General features: G+C 63.7%; 3 protein-coding genes and 1 long non-coding RNA gene across 12 annotated transcripts in view; 1 reads left to right on the top strand and 3 right to left on the bottom strand.

Annotated features, from left to right (window-relative positions):
- The window catches only part of LOC116579023, a 31,859-nt gene extending 26,139 nt beyond the window's left edge, over positions 1-5,720 (bottom strand). For 4 of the 5 annotated variants that reach the window (XR_004281113.1, XR_004281112.1, XR_004281111.1 and 1 more), the window contains exon 1: positions 5,683-5,720. This is a non-coding gene — a long non-coding RNA (uncharacterized LOC116579023). The remainder of the gene's footprint in view (positions 1-5,682) is intronic. The other variant, XR_004281110.1, reaches the window with a different exon arrangement.
- On the top strand, positions 127-7,634 carry LOC116579020 (cytochrome b-245 light chain). 2 transcript variants are annotated; one of them, XM_032323792.1, is made up of 6 exons: positions 127-273; positions 4,545-4,614; positions 5,087-5,161; positions 5,383-5,466; positions 6,016-6,097; positions 7,341-7,634. In XM_032323792.1, exons 1-6 carry the CDS (start codon positions 216-218, stop codon positions 7,554-7,556), a joined length of 585 nt encoding a protein of 194 aa, XP_032179683.1. In that variant the 5' UTR covers positions 127-215; the 3' UTR covers positions 7,557-7,634. The 2 variants fall into 2 exon arrangements, with proteins under 2 accessions (XP_032179683.1, XP_032179684.1); XM_032323793.1 differs by lacking the exon at positions 5,383-5,466.
- Positions 7,635-8,731: 1,097 nt separating this feature from the next.
- Positions 8,732-10,908, bottom strand: IL17C (interleukin 17C). Its single transcript, XM_032323791.1, is given in 4 exon segments — positions 8,732-9,455; positions 9,848-10,176; positions 10,729-10,766; positions 10,769-10,908. Coding segments are annotated over 4 exon segments (645 nt in total). The 5' UTR covers positions 10,785-10,908; the 3' UTR covers positions 8,732-9,193.
- Positions 10,909-14,850: 3,942 nt separating this feature from the next.
- The window catches only part of ZC3H18 (zinc finger CCCH-type containing 18), a 60,479-nt gene continuing 47,528 nt past the window's right edge, over positions 14,851-27,801 (bottom strand). For all 4 annotated transcript variants that reach the window (XM_032324943.1, XM_032324947.1, XM_032324946.1 and 1 more), the window contains 10 exons: positions 23,767-23,958; positions 22,806-22,931; positions 21,015-21,119; positions 19,643-19,786; positions 19,253-19,312; positions 18,287-18,447; positions 17,866-18,062; positions 17,314-17,410; positions 16,301-16,397; positions 14,851-15,748 (listed from right to left, as the gene is read on the bottom strand). In XM_032324943.1, the coding sequence (XP_032180834.1) occupies positions 15,535-15,748; positions 16,301-16,397; positions 17,314-17,410; positions 17,866-18,062; positions 18,287-18,447; positions 19,253-19,312; positions 19,643-19,786; positions 21,015-21,119; positions 22,806-22,931; positions 23,767-23,958 (1,393 nt within the window). In that variant the 3' untranslated portion in view covers positions 14,851-15,534. The remainder of the gene's footprint in view (positions 15,749-16,300; positions 16,398-17,313; positions 17,411-17,865; positions 18,063-18,286; positions 18,448-19,252; positions 19,313-19,642; positions 19,787-21,014; positions 21,120-22,805; positions 22,932-23,766; positions 23,959-27,801) is intronic.

Here is a 27,801-nt window from a genome sequence, read left to right as displayed (position 1 = left end):
GAGAGCGGGTCGGGGCCGGCCCCAGCGGGGTCCCCCACCTGCCCGGCGGGGCGGGGCCTGCTGCCGGGGGCGGGGCGGGGCGGAGCGGGGGCGGAGCGGGGGCGGGGCGGGGCGGGGCGGGGGCGGGGCGGGGCCGGCCTTCGGGCTGGGCCGGCGGCGGCAGCGCGGCCCGCAGTGTCGCAGGGATCCCGCGAGTCGCGGTCGTCTCCGCCACCATGGGGCAGATCGAGTGGGCCATGTGGGCCAACGAACAGGCGCTGGCGTCCGGCCTGAGTGAGTGCGCGCCGAGCCCTCGGGCTGCGGGTCGGGCTGGGCCAGAGCGGGCGCGAGAGCCCGGGCTGCGGGCCGGGAGTGGGGACTGAAGGCAGGGCTGGGGGCCTGCAGCCGCGGGGCGGGCCCGGGGCGGGCCCGGGGTGGGCTGCGGCCAGCGGGGCAGTCAGGGACCTTGGCCTGCGGAGGAGGTTTGGAGACCAGAAAGCCCTGGCTCCTGACCACCCTCCAGCTGTCCCCTCTACTCCCCCACCCCAGCCGGGACCTCTACACGGGAGAGGAAGTTGCAACCAGGGGAAGAGGCGTTTCGTCCCTGGTGGTTTCCGGGGAGTCACTGCCCCCTGGGGTTGGGTAAACACAGCAAGTGGACAGCCCGTACCCCTGCTGCCCAGGGCTGGGGGGCTTTAGCCTAGCCGTGGAGAGGGGCTTCCTCTCGTCCTGGGTCCTGGGGGGCAGGTGCTCAGCACGTGGGGCCCCACCCCCAGTTGGACACCATGGCTTCTAGGATTTCATAAGGGAGCTGGAAACCCCCGAGAGTGACCCTGTTCAGCTCAACTCCCAGAGAGACTGCTTCTGGGGTGGGGGCAGGGCCCCCAGGCACCATGCCCCGTGTGCACAACAGCTCTGGTAAGGGAGCAGTGGGGTGTGCACCCCAGCTCTGTACTCACAAGCAGGAACCTCTCTAGACTGGGTGGGGCAAAGCTGAGTCAAGAGGGGCCCCAGAAGCTCTGCCTGCCTCCCTCCAGGGACCTGCCAGTCCCAGGAAGGGCCTGTGCGCCCAATGTGGAACATGCAGGCAAGGGGCGTCTTAGCCGCACACCATTCCCCCGGACTGCACCCCACCCGGCCTCCTGCACCTGGGGAGGGAGGAGCAGAGGCAGAGGACGTCTCCCCGCCCCACACTGTCAGATCACATTTTAGAGCGCGGGGCCTAGGGTGTGCTGTATGTGCAGGCAGATCCTACGTGCTGCGGGCCTCTCCAGTGGCCGAGAACTCAGTGGGTCGGTCACATGGTGCTGTCACGGTCCCCAGGCTGTCCACTGCAGACCAGCCTCTGGTTCTTTGGAGGCCCACTGTGAGCAGGCCGGCGTCCTGGCCTTGGCTACCGCCTGCGAGTGTGGGGCCCACACTTCTCTCATGTCCGCGGCACAGATGGCAAAGTCGGGGGTGAGCTCAGCCTTCTCCATTGTCAAATAAGAGTGCTTGTCCGAAGGTCCCACGGGGCCTGCTCTGGTTCCTCCCTTGCTGACTTCTCTTCTGGGTGTGAACTGTAGCCTCCGGCGACGGCTCAGGCCTGGTGAGACCCTGACCACACACAATCACAGCCCACAGATTTTTCTATTGTGGGAAGCCCCATCTGACCGGATGGTGGCACCTGCTGCTAAGAGCCTTCCTGGGGTTTTCTAGTACACACACCAAAAGCCAGACTCTGGCTGCTCCAATCCCTGAGTGTCCAGACCCTTGCCCTCTCCGGGACTCGTGCACAGCCTTCTGTTCTGTTCCCGGATCCTCTGAGCTGAGCCCAGGGCCTTTGCTGAGCTGAAGCGTCTGCGGCTTCTGCATTTGGCTCTCAGCTCACGGTGCCACCCGCTTGGAGCAGACTTGCCGGGGTGCCAGGCGGAAAGGAGCCCCAGACAGTCCATCCCCTTCCCCCTCTTCTGGTTTCGATTTTCTTTCTGTTCCCCTGACAAGACCATGAGACCCGCAAGAGCTGAGGCCTTGTCTCTCCTTGCCACTGCTCGGTGCTGCGCGGAGCATGGCTCTCCTGGCGTTTGGGGGTGGCGCGGCAGTCCTCCCTCCTCCCTGGTGGGTCAGTGGTGTCTCTGTCCTCCTCCTGCCGAGGGCAGGCAGCCCCGCCGCCGCTCGGGAGGGGGAAGTCACAGACCCAAACACAAGTGAGCTGGCTGAATGCGGAACAGCGCACTTCCCTCTCCCAGCTCCCCCAGATGCTGAGCGGCCAACAAAAAAAGTTAATATGTACTAGAGCTCAGCAGCGCCACTGGTAGGGAATCTGCTGGCAGCAAGCAGAGTGAGGTTTCAAGGTGGTGTATCTGGGCTGAAGGAAGGGGTGCCGGGGGAATAGGGACTCTCAGGGGCTCAGGCTCTTACCTGGTGGGATTTGGGGGCCTCTGTGTGGAAACAGGTGAATCTGGGCTGCATGGCTAGACCTGGCTGGGGAGGGCCACATGCACAAGAAACAGAGTTGAGAACAGTCCCTTTCAAGGATGCTTGGGACCCGCAGCCAGGGTTGGCTTGAAGAAGCCTGGGACCATGCAAAGCCTTGCAAACTCAGGCCTGTGCTATGTGTGGGGAAGGGCTGAATGTTTTCTACCCTGGGCCAGACCAAGAGATTGCCGTGCACGGGGCCCAGGCCTGGAGAAACCCCGAAGCCCCCAGCAGAGGCAACGTGAAAGCTGTCTGCAAGCCCGTTTGCTCCCGGGGGTGCAGGAGACCGCCACAGGAAGCCGGGCACTGCCAGCCGCCTGCTCCGCACCCCCACCCCCTGCCCCGCCTGTGGAGGAAGCACGGGGCCCGGGGCGGGCCCGCTGCGGCAGAGCCAGGGAGCCGAGCCGCCTGGAAGACCTGAGGACGTGAGGGCGCCTTGATGCCCACCAGTATGTTCCAGTCCCTCGAGGGGAGAATAGAGCAGAGCGTACAATGAAACAGGACAAAAAGTGAACTAATGCAGAACCTCAAGAAAGAAAATTCGTTAACGGTTCATGGGTGAGCTGGTGCTCACTGTAAAGATAAGAGGCTCGTGGAATGGACGATGGGCCTCGGGGAGCCTCGCAGCATGCCGCGCACACCAGAGACGGGGTTACCGAGGAGACGCTGCGCCCTGTGCAGGGGTGCAGGGGTGGGGGTGCAGGGTGGGTAGCAGTGGAGGGAGGGAGCCCGCCGCGTGGGGGCAGTGGGGGTGCAGGGAAGACCCTCCCTGTGGGGAGCAGCAGGCGCAGAGGGGAGAGTCCGGGCCCCGTAGAGCGAGTGCTGGGGGGCGGTACGAACGGGCGAGCATTTTCCAGAAATGGAGAAATCTCAGATTGAAAGAAAGCAGTCCTTTACACAATAAAGAAAAACAAATCCCTTTTTGGACACAAGGTAACGAAATTATAGACCATTAAAGAAAAATCTTAAAATTTACCAGAGGGGAAGAGTGGCTTCGAGAGTCAGGCTGACGGCCGACTTCTCCAGGAGGGCCGCCAGAAGACAAGGGAATGAGATCTTGGGTGGGGAGGGGAGGGTGTGTTCAAGCCCCAGGCCGACTCACTGAGGGCAGCAGGCCTCCCCGGGGGGACCCCTGAGGGACACCGGTCAGCGGGGGGGGGGGGCACGGGGTCCTGCAGCAGGGCTGGCGGCAAGGAGGGGGCCTCGGGCGTGAGCACCGATGGGAGATCATGAAGTAACCCTGCCCGCGCAGCTGGGGGGTGAGGCCGAGGGGAAGCTGACGCCCGTCCACGTGTGATCTGGGAAGAGATTTCAGGTTGGAGCGCGTTAGCCGGCGGTGGGAAGGTGACACCGGCGCCCGTCACACAGCGCGGCCGGACCCGCTCATCCGTAATCGTGCACGAGCCCCCGTGCTTGTAGCCGGAGAAACCGCTGGAAGTTCCTGGGTTGCGCACGCAGGTGTGCGAGGACTTAGGTCTCTGCCTCTAAAATGGCTACAGTGGAACATTTCATGTTGCAGATACGTGACCGCAAGAGAACAGGTTGTAACAAAATAGTTTCTGGGGAGGAAAGGTCCAACCGTATGTCACCTCCAGCCGGGGGAGGCAGCCCTACGCAGGCTGGGAAGAGCCGACAGACGCCAGGCCCAGGAAGGGGCTGGGGTATCAGCCCCTGACCGCCGCGGTCCAGGTGGGTCGGCGGGAGTGCCGTGCGCCCGGGAGAGGTTGTCCGTCCACAGACACCCACAAATAACAATGTCATCTCGAAGCACGGAAAGCAAACACAAAATGGACAGGCGTCGCGGAGCCCTGCAGCGCGGGGGCCTGGGTGAGGACCAGTCCTGCCAGCGCTCCCCGGGCTCTGAGCAGCTGCCGGGATGGGGACCTGTTCTGTCCACGCACCGTGCTCTGTCAGCCCGGCCCTGGCCCCGTGCCCAGCTCATGGGCTACTCCCCGCCCCAGCCCACCCACTGTGTCCCCTGCAGGGGCCAGTGTGTTGTCCCACCGCAGAGCATCTGTGGGCGACGGCTGGCCTCGCCAAGGGAGGGGGAGTGCACGGGGAGAGCTGGGGAGGGGACTCCTGCTAACCTGCCTCTCCTCTCTCCGCAGTCCTCATCATGGGGGGCGTCGTGGCCACGGCCGGCCAGTTCACCAAGTGGTACTTCGGCGCGTACTCCATGTATCCTGCTGGTGTAGATCTGGGAGGGGTGCGGGGGACAGTGGTGCGGGGCTCCGGGTGCGGACGCGGCTGCCCCTGGGGCCACGGGCATGTCACAGTTTCCCTGGGCCCTCGCAGACGTGGGGAAGGCAGGACAGGGCTCAGTCGCAGTTAGGGAAGCCGAGGCTGGGAGCAGGGGAGTGACTGGCGTGAGGCCAGGAGGCCCGTGGCCTGGCGAGAGGTGTCAGCAGCCCCGAGACCAGCACTGAGGCCCCGGGAACTCTGGGGAGCCCCTCTGTGCCCCCCTTCTATCAGCTGTCCAGCTGGGCCGGCCTGGGATCTGTCGGCGGTGGGCTGAGCCCCTCTGGCCCAGTTGGGATGGGCCAGCGGGCACCCAAGTGGCCAGACCCGTCGGAAGCTGCCTGGCTGTTTCCCGCCAGCAGGCCGCTGCACCCCGTCTGTTCTCCGAGCTGTTCCTTCACGGCACGTTCAGTGGCGCAGGCGTGTTCGTCTGCCTGCTGGAGTACCCCCGGGGGAAGAGGAGGAAGGGGTCCACCATGGAGAGATGGTGAGCTGCCATCCCTGCGCTGGGGGGCGTCCCCGGGGCTGGGCCACCCCACAAGGGAGGACACGCCTTCTGAGGCCGCAAACGCCCTCCTGGGCAAACAGGCCAGAGCCCGCCCTGCTGCTGCGGCCCCTCGGTCTCTCGGAGGGAGGAAGCAGGGGTGCTGGGGGTGCGGGGGGATGGCTGCTGAGCAGGATACAGTCTGTCTCTCGCCCTCCGCCTAGTGGACAGAAGTACATGACCAAAGTGCTGAAGGTGTTCGGGCCTCTCACCAGGAACTACTACATCCGGGCCTTCCTGCACCTGGGGTGAGCCTCCTCCCGCCTCCCCCTCCCCCGGGGACCAGTATGGCCCTGGAGTAAACCCCTCCCCACCGGCTCGAGTCAGCCCTGTCCCGGCCCAGATAGGCTTCCAGACCCGGAACCGGGGCTTCCCCAGACCAGCCCCGTGACCTCGCGCCGCGTAACGGCTCACGGCCACGCCGGGAGCTCACTGGGGAGTCGTCGGGGGCTGAGGAGGCTCACCTGGGCGGCTCCGCTCACTGCCCTGGGCATGTGCCTGCTAGTTCCTGCCAGGGAGGCCCCAACGCCCTGGGGCCTTGACAGCCACGTGGGCGTCCTCCTGGCGTGGTGGGTGGGGGCCCAGCCCCAGCACCCCAAGAATTGTTAAGGCTCAGATAAAAGCAGAGGACAGCTCCAAGGGCCCAAGTGTGGAAGCCCAACCTTTGGCAGGACTGGGCGTGTCCTCCAGCCGGGGTCCTGGGGGCCACATGCTATGGTCTGCCTGGTCCTGGGGGTCCTGGGGTGCAGACTCCTCCTGACCACCTGCCTCCCCCCCCCCACCCCCCCCCCCCCAAGGCTGTCGGTACCTGCCGGCTTCCTGCTTGCCACCATCCTGGGGACGGCCTGCCTGGCCATTGCGAGCAGCATCTATCTGCTGGTGAGTGCTGTCGACTGTGGCTTGCCCCGCGGGCCCTCATCACCTCGGTCCCCAAAGCCAGCTCTGTAGCCTGAGTCCTCACTCGTGCCGTGGCGGGGTCAGTGGGTCCGTGGCCACCAGTCACTGGACGTGTAGTGTGCGCTAGCTCCTTTTTCTGGGCCTTGGCCCTGCTTTGCAGATCAAGAAGTAGAAAGTCAGAAAGGTGATGTGGGTGGCCCAGGGTCACACGGCCAGCCACGGCCCAACCACACTTTTCTCACCTCACCCATCCCTGCTAACTTGGGGTGCTATTGGGAGCACTTCCTGGGGAGCCTGCTAACGGTACAGATGCCACGGGGATGTTTTCCAAAGCTGCCCCATGGGGCCTGCCCAGGGCCGGGACACGTGCAAAGGCCCCGAGGTAGGGCTGCACGTCTCCTGGTCTTCCCGGAAGAGCCGGCGGGCTCGGGGGAGGACGGCGTTGGGGGAAGCTCTGCCGGGCGCAGGCTCTGGGCCAGATCTGTTTGAGCTTTTGCTTAGAACCGCCCATTTTTTGAGGGGGCTTTTGTGTTTCCTGATTAACTTGCAGGAGTCCCACGTTCTGTTTTCAGTGTGAGTGTTCTGTGTGCGGATTTCAGACCCTGAGTACTTTCTCTGCCTCAGAGAGGGGTCTGTTAGTGTTGGTCTGACGCCCTTCCCTGGGCGGGACGGAAGTTTGCCTGTTTGCCCGCTGGCCTGTACCTTCCACAGACGCCCTTCCCTGCCCGTCAGGCGCGTCTCTGCCCTCCTCGGATCCTGGAGTTTCCTTTTCAGGGTAGACATACTGGGATTCACCTCGGGAGGTGGGGCCACGGTGCCCATTCATTCTTCTGCTTCCTAAGTGACATCATGTCACAGTTTTTCTCTCAAGGAGGGTGGGCACAAATGAAAAGCCCACGTTCCCAAGCCCTCGGGGCCTGCTGAGGGCTCTGCGTCCAGCAGGAGCCCATTCTCTACCCTTAGCCGCATGGCTTGTGCCCCCAGGAAGCCTCCCGCCGGCCCCTCCCACCCCGCGGCTGGAGCATCAGCGTGAAGGGCGTCCTGGTTGCCCTCCCCACTGTGGGGTCCTGCCTGGAGAGTGAGGCAGCCGGAGTCTGGGGTCCCGGTTGTCACTCCGGAGTTAGTGGATTCAGACGTGGGTCCCGCCCGGTTCCCGGGGGCTGGTGGTGGGAGCGGAGATGGCCTCCGGGAGGCCCTATCAACCCGGCTCCGCTGTATCCTGCAGGCGGCCGTCCGTGGAGAGCAGTGGGTCCCCATCGAGCCCAAGCCCAAGGAGCGGCCGCAAGTCGGGGGCACCATCAAGCAGCCGCCCAGCAACCCCCCGCCCCGGCCCCCAGCCGAGGCCCGAAAGAAGCCTGGGGAAGAGGAGGCTGCAGGGGTGGCAGGGGTTTCCGGTGGCCCCCAGGAAAACCCGGTCCCGGTGATCGACGAGGTCGTGTGACCCGCGTCTCCGTCTGTCCCCCAAGTAGCCTCCAAAATAAACCAAGGAGGGCAGGCTCCTGACTCCGTGTGCGTCCCACTCCCAATCCAGGCCCCTGCTTCCGCATAAATCCCGGATGGGCTGCCTCTCGCCCCCTCTGCCTCCCCGCCTGCCCGTCCCACCGGGCCACTGCCAAACCGCCAGGGCTCCTACGGCCCGGGACAGATGCCACCGGCAGCACTCCGGTCACTGCCGCCACAGGGATGCCCCTGGCCCGGGGCCTCTGGGCCTCCTGGACCTTTGGTTTGGAAGGTCCTCTCCCTTCCTGTCCCCAGCCATTGTTCCTTCACCAACAGATGGTGTCGCCGCTGGTTCTGTGGTGTCCGTGGCCCGTGGGCCCTGCTCTCAGAGCCAGCCATGTGGTGGAGACTCAGTCACGTGCTGAGCCAAGCGTCCTTCAGACCCCGGACAAAGGTCCCTCCTTCCCAGCGGGGCGCGCGTTCACACACAGTAGGCCTTCTGGGGTGAAAACGCCCGGATGGGCAGGGAGGTGCTGGAAACGTCCCTCAGATGGGCTGGGGAAACCGAGTCTCCAAAGGGGGATGTCATCGCCTCGCCGGAACTGCACAGGCTCTGATCCCAGGTCCAGAGGCAGGGGTGCCTGGCCGAGGGGCTGCCCCTGGCTGGCCAGGTCACTGCAGGGGGTGGGGGCAGAAGCCCCCAGGGGGGCATCTGGGCAGCGAGACGGGCCTTCGGATTTGTCTGGGTCTCTGGTGGGGCTGCAGGAGAGACTCAGACACTTGGGGGGAAGGTGGGCTGCACAGGCGTTTCCCCCGAGCTGACCCGCCCCGGCCATGAGGCAGAAGGCTGGGGGCCCTTGGTGGCGAGGGCCTGCCCGCATCGTGGCCAGACCGGGAGCAGAGCCCCTCCCCAGGAGCCACGGCCAGAGGTGTTGGCAGGTGAAACCCACTAGGGCCCTCGGGGCGCACACGTTTCGCACACAGGCCACCCTCGGGGTTCACACACAGACATTTCTGGAAGGATGCAGGACCCAGGGCCAGCGGCTGCCCTAGTGGACCAGCTGGGCTTCGGGCCAGGCAGGGGTGAGGGTGAGGAGGGTGCCTTCAGCCACTGCCCCCTGCCTTGACGCTGTGCTCTGGGGGCGTTTGTCGATTAAAAACACTCTCACACTTTGAATAAATAATTGTTTTAGCAATACAAGGGTACTTGTTCCTGGGGGGGCTGGGAAGGGGGAGCTTGGGGGCCGGGACCAGCCCGAGGCTGGTGAAGGTGTGAGGGTGCCCGGGGAACCACCGACAAGGAGGGGACATGAGAACACATTTTGTTTAAGAAGCTCTAGAAGAATAAAATGATTCCTTCTAGCCCAACTGTTTTTGCAGGAAGGGTAAACCGAGTCTCGAGATGGGCCTGACCGGCGCAGGCTGACCCCGCAGGCCCAGGGACGTGGCTCTTCAGTGCCCGTTCTCAGCCCCAAGGCCCGGAGCCTCGGAACCTCCCCGGGGAACCCCAGGAGGCAAATAAATAACCAATAAATACCCATAAATAGTAGGGACCCTCTTTGCAGAGACCCCAATTGTCCAGTCTGGGGGGGCGGCCCATGGCCCCCCCGATGCCACCAAGACAGCCGAGGCCTCCGGTCACTGTGCCGACCTGGGCAGGACGCAGGTGCAGCCCACGGGCACGCGGATGAACTCCGCGTGGAAAGAGAAGGCCCCGGGCGTGGGCGGCCCCGCGGCATCGCGCGAGCAGGGCCGGCGCCGGAGCACCAGCAGCGTCTGCCGCAGCGGCACGGAGTTGAGCGCGGCCGTCTCCCGGCCCGTCTTGGCGCTGATGCAGCCCCGGCACAGGCACTGGGCGAAGGCCAGCTTCTGCGGGTAGCGGCTCTCGTCCGTGTCCACGCTGCGGGGACAGACGGGGTGAGGCCCCTGCCCGCCACCCCCAGCTGTGCCTGGCACTCGGGGTGCCCCTGGCCCGACGCGGGCTGGGGAAACCAGGCTGCAGGGCAGGTGGCATGGGGCCCCCTTCCCGCCCGCCCTGTTCTCCGACCCCCAGCCCTGGGCCCAGCCACCCCTGCAGGGGCTCCCGCGTTTACCAGAATTGTCCCAGGGGGCCCGGGAGATGGAGCTCCCGGCAGTCCCCTGGGATGGGCCCTGCCCTCCCGCTCGGGGGTGGGGGGTGGGGGGGTGACAGCTCCTCTAGCTTCGAAGACATGGAGGCTCGGAGAGGGGAGGGGCTGGCTCAACCCTACAGGGCAGGGACCCCGGTCCCCCTGGAAGTCCCGCGGCCCTCACCGGTATCTCCAGGGCGAGATGGAGCGCTGGTGAATGTCGGCTTCCAGTACCTCCTCAGGCCGCAGCACCGGGCACTGGGTCCCAGCTGGGGGCCTGTCATGCCGCCTTCTGCGGCCCTCCGCCTCCAGGCTGGCCACCAGGGCTACGGGCAGAGTCTGTTCCCACTTGGCAGCTCGAGCCAGCAGGTGTGGCGGGGCCTGGCCCAGGGGCAGCTCCTCGGCTGAATAGCAGCGTGGGGTCCCGTGGGGGTGGGCTCCCCCCAAGAGCTGGGGGCCACGGTGGGCTGGGCTGGCGGGCAGCCAGAGCAGAAGCAAGAGGCCAGGAAGGAGCTGGTGGACAGACATTGGGTGGTCAGGTCAGGGTGGTGCCCAGGGAAGGCGGCACCTCCCTGGCCTCCTAGCTTGCCCTAGATGGGGTGCGGCGCTCCCTCTACAGTTGGGGAAACTAAGACCCAGAGGGAAACTTAGCCCTCAGGCCAGGATCTCCAGAGCACCAGAGCTGCTGGGTCCTGGCTCTCTCCTGTCCCCGGATTTGGGGTTTTCCTGGACCCCATGCCAGCATCCTCTGCTTGGGGGCTGGCGGCACAGTGCAGGTGGGGGCATGAGAGCAGCGGCTCACCAGGCTCACCATGGCAGCCGTGGCGCTGGGCGGAGAGAGGCAGGTGCGCTTGGCTGCGGGCCTGGAGGCTGCGGGCCTGGAGGCTGCGGACCTCGAGGCTGCCCGGCTCCCGGTGCCCTTTATACCTCCAGCCACACCTGGGGAAAATCCAGAGCCGCTTCCTCCTGGGGAAGTGCCCGGCCGCGCTTCCTCCTCCACTCCCGAGTCCCCGCCATGCCCTCCTCCACCGCACTCCTCCCCTCCCCCTCCCAGAGGGACCCTGCCTCGGGACTGGGCTGTATCTGCCTGGCCAGTGGCGCGCTGGACAGCTTGGACTCATCTAGGGCTCGCTCCCAGGCTGGGGACAAGCAGTTGGTCCCGTTTTTTTCTCAGAGATGGTCCAGGAGAGGCCCCATGTCCGCCTCCAGGGGGTGCCGGTGGGAGAGTCTGGAATAGGCTCCGGGGGCTGGGGGCCAGCCAGCGTTTCAGGTTCTGGGTTGGCTTACTGCGGATTTGCTCAACAAAACCTCATCCAAAGCCAGGGATGCGGGGGAGGATGCCTTGGAAGCTTCAAAGAAGCTGCATTTGAGGAGATTCCCCCGCCCGCCGCCCCCCTCCACCAAGGCTGCGGCTGCTGCAGTGGGGGGAGGCGGCTGCCTGACCACCATCCAGGCCCCTCCCTTGGTTATCCAGAAAGGGACAGCTGGAGGCGATCTCGCGCAGCTTTGGCCGTCACTCCCTGGGTCCCAGGGCCACCCCAAAGCGTCCCCCAGTTTAGCACAGTCTGAGGGCAGGGGAGTGGCTAGGCTGGGCACCAGGCAAGCACCGTTCCCTAAGTCTCCAAGGATACAAAGATGCCCTAGGGGAGCCCGGACCTGCCCTCCTGGTCCTCACAGGCATCTGCACCTGCAAAGGGGCTGCCCTGTGACCCTCGCCCTCCCGGGGAGCAGGACATGGTCAGGGGAGACCCTGCCCCTCGCTGGCCCAGAGGAAATGCTCCTTCCCAACAGATGGCTGGATAGATGCACTGAGTTCCCAGGGCTGTTCCTGCCTACATCAGCGCTCTGCTCGCATACTTTCTGCACTGGGGAGGTCACTACCTCACCTACATTAGTTCGTACAATAATGGAAATCAAATTGTGGGCAGGGTCCGTTCCTTCCCGGGTCTCTGAGGGAGGACCGCTCCCACCTCTTGGAGCTTCTGGGGCTGCTGGTAATTCTGAGAGTCCCTTGGCTTCTGGCCACATCACTGCAACCCCAGCCTCATCCTCATGTGGCTCTCCCCCGGGTCTGTGTCTCTCCTGCGCAAGGACGCTACCCTCATTCAGAAAGATCTGATGAACCAGGACTCTTCATTCGTCCCAGGGATGGGGGCCAGGACATCAATGTCTCTTGGGGGGTACACAGTAGAACCCAGGACCCCCTCTCCAGGGTGGATGCTGGGGGCTTACTTGGTGCACCCGCGCAGGCCAGCTTTCCAGGACGCCCCTCCTGAGGGGCTGACAGCTGACCACTGACTACTGACCGCTCCTGTCTCGGGGGAGTCCTAGTGCCCCTCGGGTCCCCCCAGGAGGCAGTGTGAGCCCCTTGAGGGCAGAGGCGGTGGAGTGGTCCCACGGCCGCCCTGGCATAGAGCTGTGCCCAGCACCTTGGGCTTCCATAAATACACCGGAACGAGGGGAAGAGGGGCGAGCCTGGTTCCCCTGGGAGTAACATGGGGTGACAGTGCCCCAGTTGCGGGGTCTGGAACGGGGATGCCCACTGTGCCGTGGTCTCACCTTGCTTCGTGTGTGGGGGGGTCTGCACACACGCACACGGGCGTCATTTATGAAACGAAAAGTAAGATGGTCACTTCTGCCGCCGCTGCCTGGCGGGTGCGCTCTCGTGGGGGCACCGCAGGCGGCACAGGGCACACACGCCCCAGCCTTGCCCACCCCCCCACGCCAGCCCCTCATGGGCGGGGGAAGTCTCCGCGTTTTCTGTGCCTTTCCAGAAGAGCGCATGGGTGGGCACCGTGCGGGGGAGGAGCCTGGGACCAGGCTGTGCACCAGACCCGCTTCACGGTGCCACCACCGGGGGGCTCCAAGTGGTCCTGACAGCCGGTCCACAAGGGGGTGGCAGCGGGGCAGCTGCCCTAGGGGACGAGTGCTAGAGCCCAGGGGCTGGGGGTCCCGGCCGGCAGCACCAAGGCCGGAAGGGTGCAGGGCGGGGGCCTGGGCGGCACCTCATTCCTGCGGGTGGCTGAGGCAAGCGCGGAAGTCCGGGGTTGGGCAAGACTGGAAAGGCGCCACCAGAGGAAGCCGGGAGGACGTCCCGGAGGCGACGTCCCAGAAGGCCCCGCCCTCCAACCGTGCCCCTTGGACCACAGCCTCCTTCAGTCTCCTGCTGAGTGGAGCGGCCAGCCGCCCTGGTGGGGGGCGTTGACAACTGTCGCTGTTGAGAGCTGGGGGGCTGGGCGCATTGGGGAGGGCGGGGGAGGAGGCCCAGACGCCCTGGCAGCTGCTGCGAATGACCGGAGAGAAACCCACAGAAACTTCACTCTCAGCAAAGGAGCAGCCGGGGGCGCCGGCCACGTTCACTCTTGACCTTGGAGACTGTATCTCACATTTGAGTGACAAAATTAAGAAAAACCCCTTCTGTTTTTTTTTCTTTATCCACTCAAGAAAGACGAGGAGAGAGGCTGTGGTGGGGGTTGGGGGGTATCAGCAGGAGCCAGGCAGTTAGGGAAGGAGTGTGGGAAGGCCTGAGGGGACAGGCCGCGCAGGCTGGGGCCACGAGAATTAGGGTGAGGAGTTCATCAGGTCAGAGTTCCAGGAACAGGAAAGAGCACGTGCAAAAGCCCTGGGCTGGGAGGAATGGCAAGCAAGAGGTCGGCATGTGGCAGAGCTGCTCTAGCTGTGAAGACTGCACCTGGACACGGGGTCACTCTGGTGGACAGACATGGAGGGACAGCCCTTAATTATGCCCACTGTTGACCTGTTAGCCACAGCCAGGATCTCAGCCATGCCCCCTGGAGCGCAAACCTGTCTGAGGATCCATTACAGAATAGGGCTTCCTTTTTCCAGATGCCTGGCCTGGAATGTTCTTTCCCTGAATGTTCTTGGTACCAGACTGGGCAGGGGGAGGGTTGGCATAGGCTGTGGCCCTTACCCCTCCCAGGACAGGTACTACTGAGTCTGGCCCAGAGCAGCCCTGGGTCCAGATGGGTCATGCTCATGGACACTGGGGCTGGGTTGAGGGAACCAGGGCCATGGCTCCAGCCTTGGTGTCAGAGGCTCAGGCCGGGTCAGCCGGGCAAGGAGAGCTATGCGCAGACAGGGACATGTGGTAGGCGCACCTGTGGGCTCCCAGCCGGCTTGTGGGGTGCAGCGGCCCGAGAGTACAGAGCACAGGGGTCAGAATGACCCCCGACGTGCCCTGGCTTTTGGCTCTGTGTCCTCGAAGGCCTCCCACTCAGAGAATGGGGGTTCCCTTCGTACCCAGCTTTGACCCAAAGGCAGATCAGATAAGCCTTGAAAACCTGCTAAGACCCAAGAGCGAGGCCACTGGCGTAGGAGGGCCCAGACACCCTGCAAGACTTGGTGGCCACGCGGAATGCTGTCCACCCCCAGGCCCCCATGCTCCACCGGCCACCCAGCCTGGGCAGAGTGCCCAAGTGCAGCTCAGCGGTTCCCGGTGCAGGAAAGAAGCCCCGGGGCTGCTGCCCGCTGACCCAGCCCAGGGCAGATGCCTCCCCAGAACCGGGGTTGGGGGGTGGCACGGGCCCCAGGGGGCGTTCTGTCCGCCAGCACTTATAGAACTTGTTTGAAAGCCGCCTGAGTGTGGAGGGGTGCTGACCCCCCCAGACCGTGTGGGGGCCTTGGTGCCCCTTGGTGAGCTAACTCCTCCAAGACGGGGCTGTGGCGAGCACCAGGGCTCCTCCTCATTGGTCTTGGTGGGATGGGGCTTCTCCAGCGGGAGCAGGGGCTGCGGCGGGCAGGACAGCCCCACTCAAAGCTCCTCATGTTGGTGGGAGCCCAGGGCTGTCCTGAGCCCAGGACCCGTCAAGCCTGCTGCGTGCCCACGGCGGGGAAGGTGGAGGGTGAGGACTGTGTGCACACCGGCTTTGGGGCCGGGGCCGGACTAGCCCGACAACCGCCCTTCCTGGCTCCTCTGCTCCGGGACCCATTCGAGGCAAAACAGGTCACCGGCGCGAGCGAGGGAGGCTCCGGTGTTCAGGATGTCCTGCCAGGCCCAGCACACCAGGTGCCCGCCCACGGGGGCAGAGGGGCAGAGCGGCGCCAAGGGCGTCTCCTTAGGGCCCCCGGGACACCCGCGTCCTCAGCCTCCATGAGCCGACGTGGGGAGGGCGGCTAACATGCCGGAGGGGCCAGGCCCAGGGAATCACCACCACCAGGGCAAGACGGTGCTTATCAAAATACTTTATTTTAGGAGACCCCTCGAAAAAAGACCCTCCACATTAGACAGACGCCCAACAACACCCTCAGCCTTTTTTTTTTTTTTTTTTGGTCTTTTCTGTATTTTTTTTTTTTCCTTTTTAAATCAACTAAAACAATCTGAGGCTTAAAATAAAAGACAGGAAGTATTTCCCGATCGGACTTCAGTCAAGAATATAGATCTATTTTCTGACCCGGGCCGGGCAGGGGTGGGGTGGCGGCCGCTCAGGAGCTCGCGGCGCTCCGGGACGGGAAGGAGCGCGTGCGGAGGACGGGCCGGAGGACGGGCCGGCGGGGCAGCCTGGCTGGCAGCGGGGAGGGAAGCCGGGCCAGCGGCCCTGGGGCCCGGGACTGCTCATTTACATGACCCTGACGCCCAGCCTGGCTCCTGCCGCGGCCGGCCGGCCTGCCTCTGTCCGGCGGGACCTCTGCTCTGGGACGGGGCTGCGTCAGTCCGGCCTGGTCGGGAGGACACCGGGACGCGGCATCATCTTCATCACGGTGGCTTCTTTTCCAGCTGAGAAACTTTTTTCTTTTTTAATTTTTTAAAAAGATTCACAGCCAAAATGAGACATTAACTTCAAAATCCCAGACGGCTGTGCTCGCGCTAGTCCCAAACACACGAGTGCCCGCGGCGGAGCCGGCCGGCGGGGCCTACACCTTCCCGGGGATCTTGGCGCGTTTCCGCGCGATCGCGTCCTCCACGGCCTTGAGCTGCTTCAGCAGCTCCTCGCGCCGCGACAGCGTGCTGGCCTTCCCGGACTTCGTGCCGGCGGACGCGGAGCTGGCGGGGCCGGTATCAGAGGCTTTGCCGGGGACGCTTGTGACCTTACTGGAGCTCTTGGACTGGGGTGACAGCTGGCGCTTCCTGCATGGGGGAAGGGAGGCCGTCAGAGGGTCCAGCAGGTGCCTCCCGCGGGGCAAGGGCGCCGGATAACGGCAGCTCCGACCGGCCTTGCTGGCGTGCGCCCCCCGCGCCCCCGCCCTCGGCTGTGGAGAGCGAACGGGGCATGGCGTCCAGGGCTCAGCTGGCGCCCTGCTGACCCGTCCCTCCTGCTTCTGGTCCCTCTGCGGCCTCCCCCTGCGGCGGGGAGAAACCCCACGCTGCTGACCCAGGAGCGGCCCTGAGAGCCGGGGTGTGTGGTGGCTCCAGGGATAGCAGAGCCCGGGACCCATCTGGCCCATGACCCTGAGCAGTGGGGTGGCGGGGAAGGGCCTCCCACATGACCTCCTGCGGGGAGGAGCTCTCCACCCTGCTTCCATGGCCGACGGGGAAGGCGGGAGAAACTGGGAGCAACAGGAAGCCTTGTGTCAAGGGCCCGTGTTCTAGGACCTGCTGCGGGGCAGGAACGCGCTAGCTGGCCAGCCCTGAGGCCCCGGTGCCCGTGGGGTCCGCTCAGGGCATGGGTGGGGTGCTCACCTGTCTGGTGGGGCCACGGGCACCTTAGAATTCTGGCCTCTCTGCCGCTCTGGCTTTGGGGAGCCGAGTCTCCCACCGGACTTCCGGTCCCGAGAACCTGGATGACACGGGTGAGGTTAAGACCATGGTCCCAACCGGGAGTGGGCTGATGCGCATGAACAGGGGTGGCAGCCCGGACGGACGCCAGTGGCCCCGTGCCAGCGCCGCTGCAGCTCAGTACGGCCTGTGCGCTCTCACAGGAGGAGGCAACGGGCTGAGTCGGTCAGAAGGAAGGGACAGGGCAGCGCCAGTCATGCCGGAAAGCGAAGCTCCGGAGCCCACGGAGGCTGAGGGCCGGACAGACCACCGAGCTCCCGCCAACCCGACACAAAACCCTCATCACTCACACCTGTGAACTGCGAACAAACAGGTAGGAGAGGGGAGGAAAGAGAAGTAAAACCGAGAAGCCGGGGGTGTTCGTCGCCCCGCTGTCGGGGGCGTGGGGAGGCCCGCGTGGGCAGCAGGGGTGGTCCGGCGGCAAAGGCGAGGGGCGCCCCCTCCTGCTCTGACAGGCCCCCTGCCCTTGCTTAGGGAGGAAGGCAGGCTCTGCACCAGCGATCAAAGCCGGCCGGCCGGGCAGATGGCCCGTGGACAGCCGGGGTCGGACTGCAGTGCCCAGCCCCCCGCCTGCCCTCTGCCGCCCCCCAGAGTGCGCGTGCCCCGTGCCACCGCAAAGAGGCGGACTGGAACCACCGCCCGTCCGAAGGCATTTTCAGAGAGGAAAAACAAGGACACTTGTTTTTTGTTCATGGAAATGTAGTTATTTTTCATATAAAATGTTATTTGTTTAAAAATATAATACTTTGTTACTATTACCTTAACATTAGTAAATGTTGACACTTTCTCCCAAGTTTTAACTTCTAACACCTTAATATTGATGGACGGACCCACACGAGCCCGTCCTGATGAGCACACGGGCCCCGGCCCTCTGCCCTGCGGAGCCCCGCGGAGCCCCGCAGAAGCAGGACGCTCACCTCGGTCTGGGGATAAGTTAGCCCGCTTGGCTGGAGGAGGACTTTGCCTGTCTTTGTCCGACGGTTCATAGCGCTTCCTGCTCCCTTTGTCGGCCGCCTGCAGCGACAGAGGAACACCAGGAGGGTGGCAGGCCTGACAGGCTGGCCACCGGGCGGCACCGGCCCCCGCGGGAAGCAGGGAGCACAGCGGTGCTGGTCCACGCCCGCCTCTGGGTGCTGACGGGGCCTCGAGGGAGGCAAGGCCAGGACTCCGGCCTTCATGCTCTGCAGCGAAGATACCGCAGACTGTTCCCTGGGGGCCGCCAGCACTGGAGTCGAGGGAGCCTTGGGGATGTCCACTCACACAGGCCCAGCCACACAGAGAAGGGCTGGGGCGAGCAGCCACCACTCCCGGACACTCTGATCTCCCAGGACCTGCTACTGGGCTTCGTCTCCCCCGTGAGAGCAGCAGGACAAGTGGGCTGTGTCCAGCCACGGCTCCCTGGCCCCGGGACGTCGGATACCCCCGGGGACTGGGCTCCCGGAGCTGCACCAGCAGTGCCGTGGCCTCACCTTGTTCAACAGCGTCAGCTTGATCTCCTTATGGGCGACGAACGTGCCCTGCTGGGGCTGCCCAGGGGGCGCCTGCTGGGGGGCCGTGGGCTGCTGCGGTTTAGCGCCGGCAGAGGGCCTCGAGGACTTGGGCAGCTGTGCGGACGAGTCCCTTTTCCGCTTGTCCTCTTTGACCCCATCTTCTTTTTTAGACTTTCCTGCCAACAACAAATGCTAAGTCCCAGTCGCCATCCCGGCACGGCGCTCTCCTGTGGGCCTCCTGAGGGCAGACGTGCTCTCAGCCAGGCCCCGTGGCCGTGGGAGGGAGCTGGGCGGGTCCTGCGCTTTCCTGTTCACCCGCGTGAGGCAGCGCACACCCTTTCCACGAGGGGCCTGCCCGCCTCTGCAGCCACAATGCCCAGGATACGAGGCCCCCCTGTACCTTTCTCCTTCTTGGTCTGGGCTGGGGTGGGGGACCGCGAACTTGCTGAGGACACAGGGCTGGCCAGGTCTGCGTACATGTCGTCCGAGTCCACGCTGTGCACCGAGCTACTACTCGACGTGGCGCTGGACACCGAGGAGACGCTGCTCACGCTCAGGGACCTGGACACACACAAGCACGTCTGCACCCACGCGGCCCCAAAGGCGAGACGGCTGGGGCCCAGAGGCCACAGGGGGCTGGTCGTGGGTGTGCCCATCCACGGTCCCCAGCCTCCGGTTTAGAGAACAAGTGCCAGCACACTGGGGACTCCAGGGAGTAGAGTGGGCGGATCCAAGGCGCCCCAGGGCGAAGGGACGCCCCGTCGCGGAGTCGAGGGCCCTCGCATGAATGAGCAGCCACCGTGTTCGCTGGGCAGGGACGTAGGACGAGTGACTAAATGGGAGTGAGGCCGGTGACGACAGGGCCGAGGGCCCAGGTTACGAGGCCCGAGAAGGGGAGGCTTTGCACTGCGGCCACACCAGACCCTGGAGTGGAGGCTGCCCTTGCCCAGCACGTGGCTCTGGGAAACACGGGGACGGCGGCCGGCTCGCAGGCACTGTGGCCACGGCTCCCGCTGTGATGAGGACGTGCCACTTGGCAGGCTGCTGAGTCCTGAATGCTCAGAAAACACCGGAAGGCCCGGGGGAGAAAGCCGGGACCCAGTTCTGTTTAGAGACTGGGTCTCTGAACCTCTCAGAGGAAGATCTGGGCTGCGTGGAAATGAAGGAGCGCGTCCGCTCCGGGAACCTAAGCACTGGTGGGAGGCGTCTTCTCTTCCGACAGCTCAGGCGCTGCGTTCTTTCCTACTTGACTGGCTGCCCCTGGGCGCCTCGAGCACGACGGGCGGGCCGGCGGGAGGGCTCCCGTGTGCCGGCCCGAGGGGGAGATGGCCAGGGTTCAGGGGGCCAGGGAGGTGCTGACAATGACCTGGATCTGGAGCTGGAGCCGCTGTAGCTGCTGCCGCTGCCGCTGCCGCTGACCGTCCGCCTGCAACACAGAGAAGCCCGCCGTGTGGCTGCTGCGACCCCCGACCGGCCGGCTCACGGTGCGTGGGGCTCTGCGTGCTTCTAAGTGCGAGTTCTCCTCCAAAGAAAGACGCCGGCCTTCTCGGCATCCCACAGCAGCACTGCCCCGTTCTGGGAAGACCTCGCTGTCGAGGGGCGCCTGCATCCCGCATGACCACACCTCTGCCGCCATGATCAGGGGAAACTGAGGCTCGGGGAGGTGACAAGACAGGAGAGGCACACAGGACAGGGAACGGCAGGCCCCGGCCTCAGCTGCTTGCCCCGGGGACCAGCTGGAAGCCCGTTTGCTCACCTCCTGGGGGGGGTCCGAGCCTGCCGCTGCCTCCTCCTGGCTTCCCGTGGGTCTCCTGGCTTGGCGGGCTCGGGGGCTGGAACAGCGGTTTTGGGGGCCTGAGGTGGGGCTGGAGGTGGGGCTGGCTTCTTCACGGACTTCTCTCTGTGACGGGAGATGGGGACGGGGTCAGAGCCGGCCCCACGGGCGCAAGACAGGTCCGCGTGAGGAGCCCCGAGAACCACGGAGTCGGCGCTTCCTCCGGAACGTGCCCCACCCCGGCTGCTGGCCCCACTCATGGGGCAAACCTCCAAGGCCACCAGGACCCCTCGCGTGCGGGACCCACACTGCAATATAAAGAACCCCAAAAGCTTTTCTGCGCTCCAGGTGTGGGGCGAGGACCCCGCTGACGTCCTGGGGCCGGTGCGATCAGCAGGGAGCCGCGTTGTGGGCAAAGGTGAACCGCTGAGCACAGCGACGGGGGCGGCCAAGACGCGCCCACACGCCGCCTCCCGTGTTCTCGAGGTCCCATCACACGGCCCGGTTTGGACGGCTGCGAGCCCGGGCATCAGTCACGCCTGCACACCGTGCCCTCCGCGGGGGTGGGCGGCTCCGGGTGCCCACGCGCTCCCGAGGGCTGCTGGCAGCCTCCGTTCCGGGCGCCCATCGGCAGCGCGGAGCGTTTCAGTGCCGTCCACCTGGCGAGCACCAGGCTACTGGCCACTAAGTGAGTCGCACATGTGAGGACAGGGGACAAAGCCGGGGGGCGCTGGCACCACACACAGGCACCGGCCTCGCCCGCAGGGTCAGCGGCACCACTGGCTGCCTTTCAGTGCTCTGCTCAGGAAAGGAGCCTGCTTTCCCTTGGCGGGGCGGGGGGGCGGGGGCGCGTGGGCATGGCTGCAACCTAAGACACCACCTATTACGGGTTGTAACCGGGTGGTAAGCTCCCGGGGCTTCTAACTTGCCACATCAGTCACAACTGTTGACGAGGACCAGCGGAACCCCCCCGCTGGAGCAGCGTGTGCGAACAAGGCCTGTCCGGCAGGCCGCCCCTCTCTGCACAGCCTGGACGCGGCCCTGGAAGCGCGGCGGCAACCACCGCCCTCGCGCCCGCTGGAGAAAACAGCACGGCCTGCCCCGGCAAGCGCAGTGGTCTGACCCGAAGGAGCACGGCCATCGGCACGGTCCACGCAGGGGTGCAGGTGTGCCGAGGTGAGCGTGGCCTTGAAGTCCACAGGCCAGGAAGAGAGAGGCTACGCTGTGGCCTGGGGCCCCCAAGCCTGATCCCCCGACACCTCTGCCCACCTGCCAAGGGTTCTCACTGGGACTTCCTCACAGAGGCCACGGGGGGCAGAGAGACAGCAGGAGAGCCTGCCTCCTGGGCACTTACCCTGCTTTCCCAGGCGGTGGAGCAGGCTCCCCCTTGGTTCTAACAGAAGGTCTGTGTGGGGACGGCGTTGGAGACGGGGAGGGAGACGAGGAGAAGGAGCGGGACCTAGGAGGAAGCGGACGCATGAGGAGGGAGCGCCGCAGGGCCCGTCTGCGCGGAAGCACGCCGGGGATGTCACCCAGCTGCACAGAGGACGCGACTGCCAGGCTCTCCTCAGCCGCTGTACGTCCGAAATGGCTTTTGGGCAGCTCTCGGTCCTCCCCTGCAGCACAGGAGATGGCGAAGCAGCGACAGATCCCGCAGGAGGCCCGGCAGCCATGAGGCACACACTCTGCGCTGCTGCGAAGTCCAGCATGGACTCGGTGACACAGGCAGGCAGGAGGGCCGAGCAGGGGAGCGGAGCCCTGAGGCTCAGGGGGCTGGAAAGTGGGGTGGGGAGGGCGGGGGCGAGCAGCACGAGGTAGGGCCTGGCCAAGCCCGGGCGCCGCGCCCGTGGAAGGAAACGGTGACGGGCTCCGGGTTCATGTGTCAGCGGCAAGGACGGAGCGCCCCAGGCTGGGGACGCTGGTGGGAGGTTCTGGAGGCCGGCCCGGCCCGGCCACGACTCCGCTGTCCCGGGGTCCGGCTCTGCACCCCACGGGAGGCAGGCTTCCGGAAGGCCCCCGCGCTGGCGTGCTCTTCTGACTTGTAGAAACTTGCACCCAAGGCCCCGTTTCCCACCAAGCCACGGCACCGGTAAAATAACGCGGGGCCCCTGCGATCACACACCCTGAGGTTTTGGAGACAGGGGTGTGGAAGAAGTGCCCGGGTCCTCCCTCCTGACGGTCCTTGGCTGGCCTGGGGGTTCCCGCCCCGGGGACGGAGGCCCCTGCTCACTGCAGGAGGTCGGAGCCGGAGCACACGACCCTGCGCACACCGTGTGCGTGTGGCCCGGGCACCACCTGCGCCAACAGGGTCTCTCGTCTCCTCCCCACTGTGGCCTTCCCGGGCGGCTGCGGTGCCCTATGGAGACGGTGGAGCTGGGGGGGTGACCGTGTGGCGCCCCCAACGGGCCGTCCTCCACCCCCCACCGCCCTCTGGCCTCGCCCTTCTCTCCTAACTCAACCCTGAATGGGGGGAAGGGAAGGGAGAGGGGCCGGGGGTCTCCCCACGCACGTGTGCCCTGGAGGTGGGACACATGGGTGCCCTGCAGCGCAGGCCACCTGAACGGGCTGCAAAGACGGAAGCAGCAGACATGGAGCCTGAACAGGCCTGTTTGTTCTGTTAACTGAGGACTGTCCCTACACAGACAACAATGGAGAATCCTCTAAAACGCCAGTGTCTCTCTTCAGTGGAAAAAACACACGTGTTGTCTGACCCTTCTAGAGGCGTCCACAGAACGTCCCGTGAAGACGGAAACGGCCTCGGACGCCTGCAGTCGGGGCGCACACACTGTAAAGCCGTAACTGAATGAGAATGTGAATCACCGCCCGTGGCTAGTGGCCCAGCGGATAGTGCAGGTCCACAGGACGTGGCCACACAGTGCCTTGTCTTCTGACTTCAGCGCACACACAACACAGGCCGTGAGGGGCCGCTTCCGAGCCGCCTCCCGACACGGGCCCGTGCGCTGAGCCCTCGGTGCCAGCAGCTTGCTACCTGGCGACTGCACACATTTCACGCTCCTCCGAAGTGACCTCGAAACGCGGCTCAGGCCGTTCTGAGAACAGCCGGGTGCCTGGCGGGACGCCGGTGCACAGTGCGGCCTTGCCCAGACGCGCCCCCGCTGCCCACAGTGGCCGGCGGCGCACGTACCTGGACCGGCTGCCTGAGAACGAGCTGCGTCTGGAAGACCGGCTGGAGTAGGAGCTGTAGGACGACGAGCGGGAGCGCGAGCGGGACGAGCCGGAGCCGGAGTACGAGGACGACCGTGACGATGACCTAGAGTGTCCAAGGACAGGGCTGGGGGAGGGGCCGGTCTTCCTCCACCTCCAGCCTGGCTGCCGGGACCCGCTATCCTCAGGTGCCGACCCGGGTGACGTGGCCCCAGGCCACCTGCTCCCGCACCCCCTCGTCCTCCAACCCTGCCTGTGCACACCGGCCACCTGGCCACACACCCACGCCCACCCGGCCTCTGGACCCCTCTGTGGGCGTGCCGCAGTCCAGTTCCCTCTCTGGTGGGAACAGGGTTTAGAAAGCCAGACGTGGGTAGGTGTGTGCTCAGTACTGCTGGCGGGCAGCTTCCAGGCCCCGGCTGGACAGAGCCCCCCGTGCGGTCACACATGGATTCCTCTCTACCCACCTGGGCACTGACCTCCCCAGGCCCTGTCTAGCATGGCGGGCTCCTGCCGGCCTCCCGCCCCACTGCGGGCCTGCTTGTTCCCAGCCAGTCGCGCTGCGGCCCACACCACGGGAGGAAGGGAGGGGCCGCCTCCACGGCCGGGCTCGCGCCATCCTCGTGGCCTTCTGCCTCGTGGGGTCTCTCCCAGAGGGACTGTGTGAGCTCTCCCTGCCTCGCTGGCCCCTCACTGGGTCTCCGTTCTGGGTTGCCAGCATCCTGGCTGAGGTCAACCGTTCCTTTTGGGGGTGTGAAGCCTTATGGAAGTTGTAAGCCTCAGCTCTGTCTGCCGCGGATGCCCCAGCGCCCCAGTTACTCAGTGAATCTCTTCTAGACCAACAGGCGCCCCTTGAGCCCTGCTGACTGTCCTCGGGCCAGCGTGGGGCAGCCCTCCGGCGGCGTCCGTGCACCGTCGCTGTGACCGGCCAGCCCCCTTACCTGGAGGAATTGGAGGCAGAGGCCGATGAGGCTGATGTCTTCCGGCGCCTTCGTGCCCGGCTGGGGGAGACGGACACCCCGAGTTTCTTCTTGGGAGACTTGGACCGGCGCCAAGGGTCCTTCCACTCGTCCGCCCGCTTCACCTGAGGCCCCGCGGCGGCGGCCTCCTTCTTTGGCGGCTCAGCTTGACGGCTAAAATCAGAGGTGTTAGCCACTCCGGGACCGTCCTCTGTGACAGCAGTGCCGCCGGCGAAGGAAACAGAGCAGGGGGGCAGCATAAGCGCCTGCTTCAGGGGGAGCCTGACAAGTAACGGGTCACCCGCCAGGGCTACAGAGCTCACTGCCAGCATGACGAGCAGAGCCAACACCACGGACGGTCTCCACGCACGGGTCCTTCCTGGAGGAACACGTTCTTCTGTCTCCTTCACGGAAACTAACCACACTGGTACGCACTTTTTCGGGTGTAACAACTTAGAGAATTCCCCACCATACTGCAAACTCTGCAAAGGACGGGGTGGCCTTGTCTACTATGTTCTCTCTGGAGCCGGCACACAGCAGGTGCAAAACAAATTCTTCGTTTAAGGGCAATAAATTACTTCTTGCCCTCCACTTATGGCCAACTCATCTTTGACAAAGCAGAAAAGAACGTTCAAAGGAAAAAAACCAGTCTCCTACACAAGTAGTGCTGGGAACATGGGACAGCCACATGCAGAAGATTGAAACTGGACCATTTCCTTACACCACACACGAAAACAGACTCTAGATGGCTGAAAGACCTCAACGTGAGGCAGGAATCCATCAAAATCCTCGAGGAGAACACAGGCAGCAACCTCTTCGACCTCAGCCGCAGCAAGTTCTTCCTAGAAACATCTCCAAAGGCCAGGGAAGCAAGGGCAGAAATGAACGATTGGGATTTCATCAAGATCAAAAGCTTCTGCACAACAAAGGAAATAGTCAACAAAATTAAAAGACAACTGACAGAATGGGAGAAGACATTTGCAAACAACCTATCAGATAAAGGGCTAGTATCCAAAATCTATAAAAAACGTATCAAACTCAACACCCAAAGAACAAAGAATCCAATCAAGAAATGGGCAAAAGACATGAACAGACATTTCTGCAAAGAAGACATCCAGATGGCCAACGGACACATGAAAAAGTGCTCCACATCACTGGGCACCAGGGAAATACAAATCAGAACCACAATGAGATGCCAGTCAGAATGGCTAAAATGAGCAAGTCAGGAAACGACAGATGCTGGCGAGGATGCGGAGAAAGGGGAACCCTCCTACACTGTTGGTGGGAATGCAAGCTGGTGCAGCCACTCTGGAAAACAGCATGGAGGTTCCTCAAAAAGCTGACAATAGAACTGCCCTATGACCCAGCAATTGCATTGCTGGGTATCTACCCTAAAGATACAAACGTAGTGATCCAAAGGGGCATGTGCACTCGAATGTTTATAGCAGCAACATCCACAATAGCCAAACTATGGAGAGAACCTAGATGTCCATCAACAGATGAATGGATAAAGAAGATGTGGTCTGTGCACACAACGGAATACTACGCAGCCATCCATAGAAATGAAATCTCGCCATCTGTGACGACGTGGATGGAACTAGAGGGTATTAGGCTGCGTGAAATAAGTCAATCAGAGAAAGACAATGATCATATGGTTTCACTCATACGTAGAATTTAAGGAACAAAACCCATGAACATAAAGAAAGAGGGAAAAAGAGAGCAAAGCAAACTGGAAGAGAATCTTTTTTTTTTTTTTTTTTTTAAAGATTTTATTTATTTATTTGACAGATAGAGATCACAAGTAGGCAGAGAGGCAGGCAGAGAGAGAGGAAGGGAAGCAGGCTCCCTGCTGAGCAGAGAGCCCCCTGTGGGACTCGATCCCAGGACCCTGAGATCATGACCTGAGCCGAAGGCAGCGGCTTAACCCACTGAGCCACCCAGGCGCCCCAAACTGGAAGAGAATCTTAACTCTAGAAACAAACTGAAGGTTGCTGGAAGGTGGGGGTGGGGTAACTGGGTGACGGGCATTCAGGAGGGCGCGTGATGGGCTGAGTACTGGGTGTTCTATGCGAATGCTAGACGACTGAATACTACATCTGAAACGAATCATGTACCACGTGCTGGCTAACTGAATTTATATAAAACATTTTAAAAAACGCCCTAAGGACACATTAAACTGAAGCATAAAATCCCTGTTATATTGGCCCTAAACCCCAAGAGTGTTTGCCATAGAAGTTCAGAAGCTCGTATTATTGGAAAAGTAATCGCAGAAGGAAGTGAAACCTGTCAGTGCCAGCCTGTCCCAGGCCGGCCCGGGGCTGCCATTACCCCCTCCATCCTGTGCTACTCTCGTCCTAAGAACGCCGGTGTGGGGTTCTTCCTCAGTCAGCATGGCGGCCCAGCTCGGCCGGCCTGCAGCCCCTGTGACGGCAGCAGGGCAGACAGAAAGCGAGGGACAGACTCCTCTTGTCACCATTAACTGTACTGGGAGCTCTGGCAGCCGGGGGGGAGAGAAAGGACAGAGTGCCGCTGCCCGTCCCCTTCATGGCCGGAAAAGAAATCCACGGAGGGTGCAGTGGTGGCCAAAGCAGGCCATCGCCGCCTCCAAGAGTCAACCTTTCCTCCCCAGGGAGACTCTCGCAGGCACTCTGGGGGGAACACTGTGGGCTTCGTGGTGAGCTGCCCTTTCCCCGGGAGGGGCCGCCAGCCCACGCACACCGAGCCACCGGCCGGCGCCTCCTTCCCTCTGAAAGGCCGGTACCAGGCCTGGTAGTGACCCCGCAAAACGACAGGGTGGCAAATGGGGGGGGGTCCTGATTTTAATTAATTTGTACGTAGACAACCATTTTCATTTTTTACTTAATTTCAACAGTTACTCACTAGGACAAATGATTTGGCTTGTTTTATGTAGTTTCTTCTTAAAATGTATTTAACCCTAAAAAGCAAAAATAACGAAAAATATAAACAGTGTCCATGGGCCCTGGATACAGAAAACCATGCTGGCGGCACAAGAATGAAGCAGTTCAGGGAGCAGCTGCGGGTGGGGTCCCTTCTGCAGACCACCGGACTCAAACACTGCTGAGCAAGGCCACAGATCTGGGGACCCAGACCAGGGAGCAACAGTTTCTGGCTTGGACACAGAACTGGAACCGTCCACGTTAATGGCAGATGTTTTGGCGAAACGACTGAATGGACACCCAATAAAGAGCTCCTGGGAAACCCCGGGGGGGAAGCATGCCCGGGCACTGGGGAGGGCCGGCGGAGGCAGGAGGCACGCCCTCGGGCTTCCACGCGGGGGGCCAGGTGGGCCGGCACGCGGGCCGGGGTGACGGCAGCCACCGTCCAGGCTGTCTGTCCTTCCTCACTGTTTTCTTTGTTCTTTACAAAGTTCTCCACGCTTCGCTACCCCACCCTGTTTCATGTCTATCACAGAAAACCCCCAAGTGTTACTTAAGAAACGTTTCCCCTCCTGCAGAGGACAGCTTCTGCTATGCCGACGAGCACACAGGCCAGGAGTGTTACTAACGCTCGGTCTTAGCGACGCGTTGTCATCTCTCACGGGGCCCCCCCGCAGAAGGAAGGGGCTCCGGGGCTCCAACCCGCGCCGCTGCAGGGCCAAGTGGCTCTTACGGCCGCGGCTGCCGACCCTCAGCGGCCTCTTGGCCGCACACCGGCAGGGACAGGAGAGAAGACGCCCCGCGCAGGTCCATAAGCTGAACGTGACCTGTCGGTAAGGCAGCATGGCTGGTGCGGCTGTGCTCTGAAGCCCCGCAGGGCCGCACCCCTGCCCCGGAGCCTAGGACCCGGACGGTGCGGCTGGCGTCAGGTGGGTGCCCGGCCCCGGAGTCCGACCACCTGACAAACGCTGCACCAAACCGAATCGGAAACCCCGTGGGCAGGTCAGCGGGTCAACAGTCTGAAGACGCAGGGGCGGGGCAGGAGGCGGGAAGGGCCGGGGTCAGCAGGGGCAGCGGGCCAGCATTTGCATAAACCCTGCTCCACAGAGAGGGGAAACGG

The sequence above is a fragment of the Mustela erminea genome, chromosome 19 (assembly GCF_009829155.1).
Source record: "Mustela erminea isolate mMusErm1 chromosome 19, mMusErm1.Pri, whole genome shotgun sequence".
NCBI lineage: Eukaryota > Metazoa > Chordata > Mammalia > Carnivora > Mustelidae > Mustela > Mustela erminea.
The sequence above is the reverse complement of the archived record's forward strand: the minus strand, read 5'-3'. Positions and strand labels throughout refer to the sequence as shown.